At 52.1% G+C, this 10,061-nt stretch overlaps 1 protein-coding gene across 1 annotated transcript; it reads left to right on the top strand.

Moving 5' to 3' along the window:
* Window positions 1-1,875: 1,875 nt before the first annotated feature.
* Window positions 1,876-2,942, top strand: BHLHA9 (basic helix-loop-helix family member a9). Its single transcript, XM_025918579.2, has one exon. It carries the CDS (start codon window positions 1,947-1,949, stop codon window positions 2,601-2,603), a length of 657 nt encoding a protein of 218 aa, XP_025774364.2. The 5' UTR covers window positions 1,876-1,946; the 3' UTR covers window positions 2,604-2,942.
* Window positions 2,943-10,061: the final 7,119 nt, after the last annotated feature.

Consider the following 10,061-nt stretch of genomic DNA (forward strand, 5'->3'; position numbering starts at 1 on the left):
TTCTGGGAATGAAATGTCCACCTGCTGCCTCCTGACCTGCCTACCTTGGACCCTAGGGGCCAGGCTTTTCTGAAGGGCTGGGCAAGGCCATGAGCAGGGCAGTGACTCATTTCTGTCTAGAGTGGTTAAAGGACATGGATAGGGGTAGCAGCAGAGGTGGCCATAGAATGTGATACTCAGGAACCAAATTCTCTGGGTGTTGACCTGATGACCTCTTGACCTGAGATGACCCATTGAGACTGACATCCTGTTAGTTAAGCTGGATTCTACTGGCCACAGTTGGACATCTGTGGCCTATGCTCTGTATAGAATCCTGCTAGAGGCATGCATTTCTGTGTGATTTGGTGTGTGTTTGTGTGTGTGTGTTGTGGGGATGATGGGAAACAGACTGAGAAAACATCCAGTTCTGTCTGCTTTCATTCACTTTGTAATTTCACAGATATTGCAGATTTGGGGAATAGAGCCCCAGAAATACAAATGTCCTTAGGATGCTTATAGTCTAGTGAGCAAGACCGATAATAAAATAAATAATCCCAGATAAATACACAATTTGTTTCCTAGTGCTGTGTTCTTTTTCTCCACGGAGCAATTAATAGTTTGAAACAATGGGATTATTGGTATGCTCTTTGGTGAGAAGGATATGAACCCTATACTCATCTCAGCTGGATGCCAGAGCAAACCTTCACATTTTGGAGGCTTTTGAATTGTGGCTGGGAATGACATTGACTTTGCTGCTTCAAATAACTCACTTGTGGATGCCTGAAATTCCACTGAGGGTCCTTCTCTAGGATTAAACATTATTCTTTTTCTGAGACTCTATTTAAAATTCAAATCCCTGCGAGTGTGTGGGGGTGGCTCAGTCCATTAAGCATCTGACTTCTGCTCAGGTCATGATCTCACAGTTCATGGGTTCAAGCCTGCCTTGGGCTGTGCTGACAGCTCAGAGCCTGGACCCTACTTCGGATTCTGTGTCTTTCTCTCTGCCCTCCCCCACTCACTCTCTGTCTCTCAAAAATAAACCTTGAAAAAAAATTTAACTTCAAATCCCTGGAAATGGGGAGGGGTGGTGGGTGGGTGAGTTCACTGAGTTCATAACATGGCAGTGCTGTGTCATGAGACAGAGCAGCCCAAGGACCCTGAACACCAAAAGATGCCCCTGATGGTACCACAAGGGGAGCCAGGGTGTCACAAGACAATCTCCATCACCCTCTGCTGCTGGCTCAGTCCAGTTCTGCCTTCTGAAGGGGGAGCCAAAGGGAGATAGAGGGAGAGTAAGGTCCAAACAAAACCCAGACCCAGAATCCCAGGCAAGGTCACTCTGGTAGCTGGAAAAGCCAGAAGCTTCAGGTCTCTCTTACCTGCAGGCCCTTGCTGTATCAAATCTGTCCCTCCCTTATTGGCCCCACGGGGACAGTAATGCTTTGCTCAAGCACAGCTTTATGGTTGTACAAGCCTTGACGAGAACTTTCGAGGTTCTTGAAACACACTCAACTACCACAGCGACCCTTCCGTGTACCTATCGGCACTCCTGCCCAGGGGCCAAATTTGGCACTGTATTTGGGGTCTGCAGGTGGAACGTGTGTTCAACCTGGTCACCCGACAGAGGCCCTGGAGTGAGGCAGGGCAAGTTCTCCCTGGCGGCTGGAGCACTGCCCCAGGCATGGCCGGGCTGCCGGGTCTGGTCCCCTCTTGCAAGAATCTGCATGCTTCCTCCCTTCCTTGCTTCCTTCCTCCCGGTTCCTCCCTCGCCAACCTACCTGGAGGCAGGTAATAAAGCAGGAGGAGGGAGATGAATGGATGAGGAGGGTGGAGAGCCACGTGGTGCCATAAAGCCCAGCTAGAGAAGGCCTGTCCGGGAGTGTCCAGCCTGCAGGAGTCAACGCTCAGAAGGTGAGGACTGTCAGCCCCGCGAGCCGGAGCCGGGGCAGCAAGGCCCGGGGAAGGCCATGCACCGAGGCGGGCCGGGACCAGGCCTCAGAGGCCTGAAGGGGGCCGAGGGCCCCGCCGAGGACTTGGGGGGCTCTTGCCTGGAGGCCGGCAGGGATTTTGGGGTGCTGAAGGAGAATGGCGAGGCCGAGGAGGCGGCGAGCGGCAGGAAACGCGCCCGGCCGGTGCGCTCCAAGGCGCGGCGCATGGCGGCCAACGTGCGGGAGCGCAAGCGCATCCTGGACTACAACGAGGCCTTCAACGCGCTGCGCAGGGCGCTGCGGCACGACCTGGGCGGCAAGAGGCTCTCCAAGATCGCCACGCTGCGCAGGGCCATCCACCGCATCGCGGCGCTCTCCCTAGTCCTGCGCGCCAGCCCCGCGCCCCGCTGGCACTGCGGGCACCTGGAGTGCCACGGCCAGGCCGCGCGTGCCGGGGGCGGCGGGGACGCGGGCTCCAGCCCGCCGCCGCCCGCCCCGCCGCCCGCCGGCCCCTTCGCGCCGCGCTGCGCCTCGTGTTCCCCGCACACGCACCCGGGACGGCCCAGGGCGGTGGCCGAGGCTCAGGGCGCGGCCCAGGCGTCCGCGGGAAGCTGGCGCCGCGGTCCCGGGGCTCCCTTGGCCTGGCCGCGGGGCCACCCGCGAGCGGGCCCCGGGTTGGGCTTCCAGCACTCCTGACTGGCTCCAGAGAGACCCGGTGGGCCTGGAGGGAGGCCGGCCAGGGAGGAGCCAACGGCAGGATGACTACTAAAGGGAAGACTGCAAAAAACCGCCCTGGACGAAGAAAAACTGAATGGCTGAGGCCAGAGAGAGAGAGAGAGAGAGAGAGAGAGAGGAGGCAGCCTTGCCAGTAGGAAGGAACTGAGCCCAAGGCTGCGCTCCCCAGCACCTCCCTCCTCAACCTGAAGCCCAACCAGGGATGACAGCTCCAGGAAAGGAGCAGGATCCTGCTGGCTTCTTTCTTATGTTTGGACTTGATGAACTCTTCTCAGAAAGTGATCTTTGCGTTCCTGTGCCTTTGAGTCCTATCTCTTCTTGCTGCTTTTTAGGAGAAAGAGGGCTTTTGGACCGGGGGGGGGGGGGGGGCGGGGGGGAGGGGGGGCTTGTAGGTGGGAGTATGGGTGACACCTGGTGTGGTCTGATGACAGTGTGGGGTCCATGTCCCCAGCCTGTGCTGATACCCCAAGTCTGATCTGAGAGAGGCAACAGAAGGAGCCAAATAAAAAGGAAAAGCTATCATCTCCGTCTGCTATCAGATGTCCACTGGGCCCAGTGGCCCAGGGTGGCAGAAAGGCCTGAGGTCTGGGGGCTCACTGTGGAATGTCGGTCTCCCACGGCCTGATTCCCACAGGTAGGTACCTGATTCATGGCAGGGCCCTAGGTGTGGCTGAACAGTGTGAGGAGCACTGTGGGAAATGACATTATTTGGGGAGGGGGAGCGGCACCAGGAGACTCAGGATGCAGTCAGCCTCATCTCTGGGACCCGTCACCCTGCAGAGCTGCTGTCTGCAGTGAGCCACCATGAGGGCTGCAATGGTTGAAGAGTCCGGACCAGTCTCAGGAAAGGAAGCCTAGGGCCGACCAGGGACTGGGGGTGGGTGAGTCCTGCCTGTACCCTGAGTGTGGGTGAATGGAGCTCCCAGGGAAAATTGGTCCAGTGCATAGAGCCAGGGCCTCTATGATGAGAGGCAGACATAGAATCAGGAAAGATTATGAGGAGGAGGTTAAGGGAATTAGGGCCAAATCTGCTGAGAAAGTGGGAGGCACAACCAGCCCTCCCAGAGAAGTCTGGAGAGCTTTTGCATCTAAGACGAGCACTCCCAAGCTAGTGTCTGGCTTCACTCATGCTGACCAGGCTGATGTTGCAGCTGCTGCTGGCTGGGGTGAGAACCCAGATGTGCCAGAGGAGGGCTGGGGGCTCTCTGGTCTCCTTGGAGAGCTGGACACTTGCCAGCTTGGAGAAGAAGAGTTACACAGCTCGGAATGGGGGCTATCACAGAAGCTGGAGAGACAGCCATAGACCCCAGGATAAGTGAAGGGTCCCCAAAACAGTCAAGATGAGGCTCAGTGCCTTAATTAAAGATATACTTGCTTTCTGCAAGTGAGACACTGGCTGGCCCACTTGGCATCCTGCCCTCGGCCCATAGGTATCAGGGTTCCCAATTTCACAGGGCAGGTGGCTGCCGCACAGATCACAGGAAAGCTTTGACTCTGGGCAGAGGAGTCCTGGGGTCCAACCAGGAACAAAATGTGGGAATCTGGCCCCAGACCTGCCCACTGAGCCTTCCATTTCATGGAGAGGCAGTGCCACCGTCTGATAGTGGAAAGGAAAGAGCCAGACAGGCCTGGGATCCAGTCTCTGCTCTGCCACTTACTACATGTGTGACCCATGGCATCACTTGACCTCTCTAAGCCTCTAGTTCCTCACCTTTGACACAGATGATTCTACCTCAGGGTGGCTGTGAGGGTTAACATTTGTTCGTAATGTAGTTTCTGGCAATTAGAAGGCTTTCATAAATTGTTACTGTTTGTATATTATTATAATCTCAGACCAGTTTGGACAATGCTTCTGCCTAGCTTCAGACCCAGATTTTTATGTCCTGGAAACATGATAAAATGACCAGCAAGTCCTGTTTTCTTAAGTTGCAGGATAGAGAGAGCTCAGAGTTCTGGCCCAGTTTCACGGTCAGTGCAGGAATGGCGAGAGCGCCCCCTGCACGTGGAGGCGTGAATGTGCAGCAGATGTGTGAAGTCAGAGGGAGGGATGTGAAAGTAGTTCTCAGTCTCTTCACTTTCCAGCTGAGTGAGCTTGGGCAAAATGCTCAAGGGACTTGAGCCTTGGGGTTCCCCTCTGTATAACAGGCTAAAATAAGTACTTACATCGTAGGCTGTTGTGCAGACTAAATGAGATAATGCATTTCAAGCACTTAGCGTAGTGCCGGTAAGCACTCACTGAGTGGAAGCTGTTAAGACATATTCTGTTCAGTAGGTTGTTATAAAGACAGAATGCATGGGAGAGTGTTTTATAAATTAAAGTCCACATACATTAGCTATTGTTTTATCAGGGCCATGTGTTTTGTATATTTTCACGCTGATAGGTGTTTGCCTAGCATTCAATTTTTTTTTTAATGCCATAAAAGTTTTCTGATGTGTACACATCACAGGAGTGCTTATCTAGGCGTGTGGACATCTAAATATTTGTGTGTGCATACATGTATGTATTGACCTAACAGGTACTCCCTGCCTCTCCTGATGCATTAGAGTCTCCTGGACCAGAATGCCCTTCATTATGGGCCATCTGGGTTTTCTGAAACCCTTGATTTTTTAAAATGTTTATTTATTTTTGAGAGAGAGAGAGACAGGGTGAATGGGGGAGGGGCAGAGAGAGAGCGAGACACAGAATCCCAAGCAGGCTCCAGGCTCTGAGCTGTCAGCACGGAGCCTGACGTGGGGCTTGAACCCACAAACTGCAAGATCATGATGTGAGCCAAAGTCGCCTGCTTAACTGACTGAGCCACCCAGGCGCCCCTTGCTTGATTTATTTTTTAAGTTTTATTTATTTACTTTGAGAGAAAGAGAAAGCATTATGTGGGGAGGGGCAGAGAGAGAGTGAGACAGAGAATCCAAAGCAGGCTCCCTGCTGTCAGCACAGAGTCCGACGTGGAGCTTGAACTCATGAACCATGAGATCATGACCTGAGCCAAAGCTGGACGCTTAACTGACTGAGCCACCCAGGCGCCCCTGATTTTTAAAAATCTGCTTCCCAAGACTGTATCCATTCTCCAAGATGACTGACTTACTGTGGAGAGGAGCAGCTAAATCTGTGGAGAGGAATGGGCGTTGTCAACCGAGACCAGCTAGGCTTGTCCAAATATAGAGAAAAATAGTACAACGATAGCTATTAAGTGAATATAGAAGGGAAAGCACTAGAAAGAGAAACCACATATGTAAGACAGAGTTGCTAAAAGTCATGGCTAAAAGATACAAAGGACCCGTATACCTCAAGACAGAAATTATATAAGATTGCTACCAACCGTCCACTCAAATAGCGCTCGAAGGAGAGGGAGTCAGAGAAGAATAACAAGTAGATGCCTTCAGTAGTCCACGGCTCATAAAGGGCTCCCATACACGCAGTCTCTTGGCTTCTCTTAGGAAGTCTGGGCCTTCCAACTCCTTTCCTTATGCTCGTTGCCTCCATCACAGGAAGCAGCACCTTGTCTGTCTAGCAAGGAATGAGACATACCAGCAAAAATAAACAACAGTTAAGACTGATGTTGCCAGGGATGTGGAGAAGAGGTCGTGGGAACAGATTTCTAGTTGTTCTGTAGATCTGTTCCTTTTTTTGGTGAAGAACAAGCTGGCAAAGTCACAATAAAAACACTCCAAGGAGGGCGCTTGGGTGGCTCAGTCGATTGAGCATCTGACTCCAGCTCAGGTCATTATCTCACTGTTTGAGCCCCACATTCAGGCTCTCTGCTGTCAGCTGTGGTGCTCGCTTCCGATCCTCTGTCCTGCTCTCTCTCTGCCCATCTGCTGCTCACTCTCTCTCTCCAAAAAAAAATTAAAGAAAAAAACACTCCAAGGGAGTAATTTAAAAAGAAAAACAGATTTGCCAAAAGGCAGTCCCAGAGTCCCACGGTGAAAGATTTGAAACAATAAAAATGCCCAACCATAGGGGCGTGGCTAAGAAACTTTGGTGTTCTAACAGTAAAAATAATCGTGAGTTAGTAGCGCAGGTCACAAAATGGTCCGTGCCCACTGATTATAACTGTAGACAGACATGCAGGTACATGAACACACCCTGCAAGAATTTGGAAGGATGCAAACAGAGTTAGTATCTATTAGGTTCTTCAGAATTGTTTTTTAAAGGTGAAAGATTTGTCTCCTTAGAGGGCCTTCCAAAGAGGGGTAGGTAGAGAAATGTTTTGAGCGAGGACAGTGAGGACAGAGTGTCCTGAGTGGATTCCTTTGGAGGGACCTCACCTCACTGGATGTGAAACCCAGGTGCTTGCTGATGAGAACAGGACTACATCATGTTTTTCTTACAGTGTGTGTGTGTGTGTGTGTGTGTGTGTGTGTGTGTGTGTGTGCGCGCGCGCGCGCGAGCACATGCTCACACAGATACCAGAAGGCTGCAGCTGTCCCTGGTGCAGGGTGCAGGGTGAGCTGAGCTCAGGAAGCCCTCGGTGAGAAGAGGGATTTGCTTAATTATTCCTGTCCTGACAGCCCCATAGGGTTTCCTGACACCCAGTCATAGACCAAGGGTAGAAAGGGCCATGGGGCACAGATCTGAGAGGGCTCTGTTACCTCTACCTTGGATTAAGGTCCGACTTACCCATCCTTCTGAAGTTGGCTTCCTTCCCCCACCCCAGCTTGCAGGTCCACTTTCCCTTCCACTGCTGACCTCAGCGTCTTCCTTGCTTAGGGTGCACTAAGGCTGGGGGCAGGCAGAGGTAGGAACTAGTGTCCATGCAGGCACACCCTGGGCACTTGGTTGGTGCTTTCATCTTCCTCTGCTTCATCCAGCCAGTCTTAACTGGGCCAGGCCCTGGGCAAGGGGGCCAGGGCACACCTGCCCACTCCAGGACCTCACAGCCCAGCGGGGAAGCTGGGGAGAGAAGAGAGGATGACTTTTTTTCAGTTCCCTATGAAAGCAGGCCGGCCAGACAGCCGCGGAACAGAAAGGCCAGTCCATCTGTCTAGCTGCAGGCTCACGGCTCAAATCCCCTGAGACAGGCAGGCCTCATGAAGGCAGAGCTGGAGGAGCTCCTTCTAAAGGCTGCAGCTGGCCCAGCGGCTTGCTGTTCTGCAGAAAATGGGCCCAGAGTTCCCACATCTTCATGCCCGAAGTCTGAAGCTCTGTGCAAGCCAAACCCATTCTGTACGATGAATATGGCCTGCAGTCCTCCGTTTGAGACCTCATTTGGGGGTGGGGGGAGCGGGGGCGGCAACGGCAGGCTTGAGCAGAGGCAGCTGGCTGGGCTGGGCTTACCAGCCTTGGAGCCCCAACCTGATGCTCTTTCTTCCGGTCTCTCCCCTTCTCCTGACTCTCACCCTGTGATCATTCCCATCATCACTACCAGGCCACTAGATGGCACCATGAGCCCAGCATTACCCAGTGGCCGAGCACACCTGGGTCCCCAAGTCCCTGAAAGCCAGCCACTGGTCCTGCCACCCCACTGCCATGAGCCACCCTGGGGACTTCTTGCCTTTTTTCTTTTCGCTTTAAGTTTTTATTAAGTCAGAAAGGCCCCCCTTTTATGTCGGGTTCATTCTGTTCTAGACCAGCACTGCCCAAGAGAAACGTAATACAAACCATGTTTTTAGTTTTTAATTTTCTGGTAGGTATCTTTTTAAAAAGTGAAGAGATGGAGGAGGTGACAGTAATTTTAATCATGTTTTATTCTGCCCAATATATCAACATTATTATCACTTCAATATGTACCCAATGTACACAGTATTAATGAGATCTTTTACATTGCTTTTTGTACTAAGTATTCGAAGTTCAGTGTGATTTATACTTCCAGCACATTTAAACTAGCTACATTTCAGGGGCGCCTGGGTAGCTCATTGGGTTGAGTGTCTGACTTCGGCTCAGGTCATGACCTCATGGTTCGTGGGTTCAAGCCCCGCATCGGGCTCTGTGCTGACAGCTCAGAGCCTGCAGCCTGCTTTGGATTCTGGGTCTCCCTCTCTCTCTGCTCCTCCCCTACTCTCTCTGTCTCTCCCTCTCTCTTAAAAATAAATAAAACATTGAAAAAAAATGAAATGCTTTAAGTACCTCAGTAGTCACATTTGGCTAGAGGCTATGGAATCTTTGGGCTGGGCAGTTGTCGGCCCCATGGAGGGCCTGAGTCCCTTGCTCCCAGGGTTAGCTTCCAGGCCGTAACATGGAATTCTGTCCAGGGTGGACACTGACTTAGAGTCTAGGGGTCTCAGGCACCCGACTTACCACCCTTTGCAGGAGGTCTCATATTTAAAAAGACATTAGCACATTCCCAGAGATTCCTGGACCAGGGAACCAAGCTCACTCTCCCTACCCCACTAAGATGAGGAGGAAGCCCCCACCCATGGCAAGAGAGCAACAATGTCACTGCCCTGGAGTGCCCTGCATTTTGCAAACAACGATAAGTTTCCTTTATGGAGCAATAATTCTTAATTTAATATAGTCAAATTTATCAAACTCGAAAATTTGCCCCAAAGCCACACACTATTTTCAAAGCTTATTGGCCCCCCGGGTGCCTTTGCAGCTCCCCAGCCTCCCCCTCAGCCCCTAGCACGTGGCTCTTCCTCCTGTCTGTGGCCTGCTCCTCCCTCTCTCTGCCAGTCACACACCCTCTTCCACCTTGTCCCAGCCCTTTCTGGAAGCAGCATTTCTGAAGCCGGCCTGATACACAAACCCAAGCTCTTTCTTTCTGCTAAAATGACTCATCTTGCTCCAAACCAGCCCCTGGATCTGGGGATCTGGAAAGAGATTGGCGTCTGGTTGAGATACAGTTTGGGATGAGTGTCTCTCCATCTCTGGCCTCAGTTTTCTAATCTGTGATATCAAAGGATCTGAACTTTACAACCTCTGAGCCCCCGGCCCTCCTCTACCTTCCCACCCCCATCCTGGATGACCATAGGGTCTTAGGTTTTTTTCCCTCACCCTCTTCTACCACCCGCCCCAACACACACACATGTACACACATGTACGGTGGTTCCAGGGTTCCAGGTCGTCCTTATGAAACTATGTAAGGAGAGGGATCAGGGACATAGAAAGAGATGAGGAGAATAGAGAAGGAGGCTGAAACAGAGGGAGAAGACACGAGAGGAAATGAAGAAAGACAAGAGACAGTAGGAATCAGAGAGGACAGTCTACCAGAACTTCGGGGCTGCGATCTGCCCCAGGCAGCTCCTGAACAGAAATATCTTTGCTGCTCTTTAAAAGCACCCCAGAGGGTGCCTGGGTGGCTCAGTGGGTTGAGTGTCTGACTCCTGATTTCAGCTCAGGTCATGATCTCACAGTTTGTGGGTTCGAGCCCCGCGTCGGGCTTTACGCTGACAGTATGGAGCCTGCTAGGGATTCTCTCTCTCTCCCTCTCTCTGCCCCTACCCTGCTCGTTCACACACACACACTCTCTCTAAATAAATAAA

Source organism: Puma concolor, chromosome E1 (genome assembly GCF_028749965.1).
Source record: "Puma concolor isolate L17-30 chromosome E1, mPumCon1.1.hap2, whole genome shotgun sequence".
NCBI classification, from domain to species: domain Eukaryota; kingdom Metazoa; phylum Chordata; class Mammalia; order Carnivora; family Felidae; genus Puma; species Puma concolor.

Bases quoted from the DNA above. Each gene is read 5' to 3' on its own strand.
- BHLHA9 (XM_025918579.2), top strand. From the start codon at position 1,947: ATGCACCGAGGCGGGCCGGGACCAGGCCTCAGAGGCCTGAAGGGGGCC.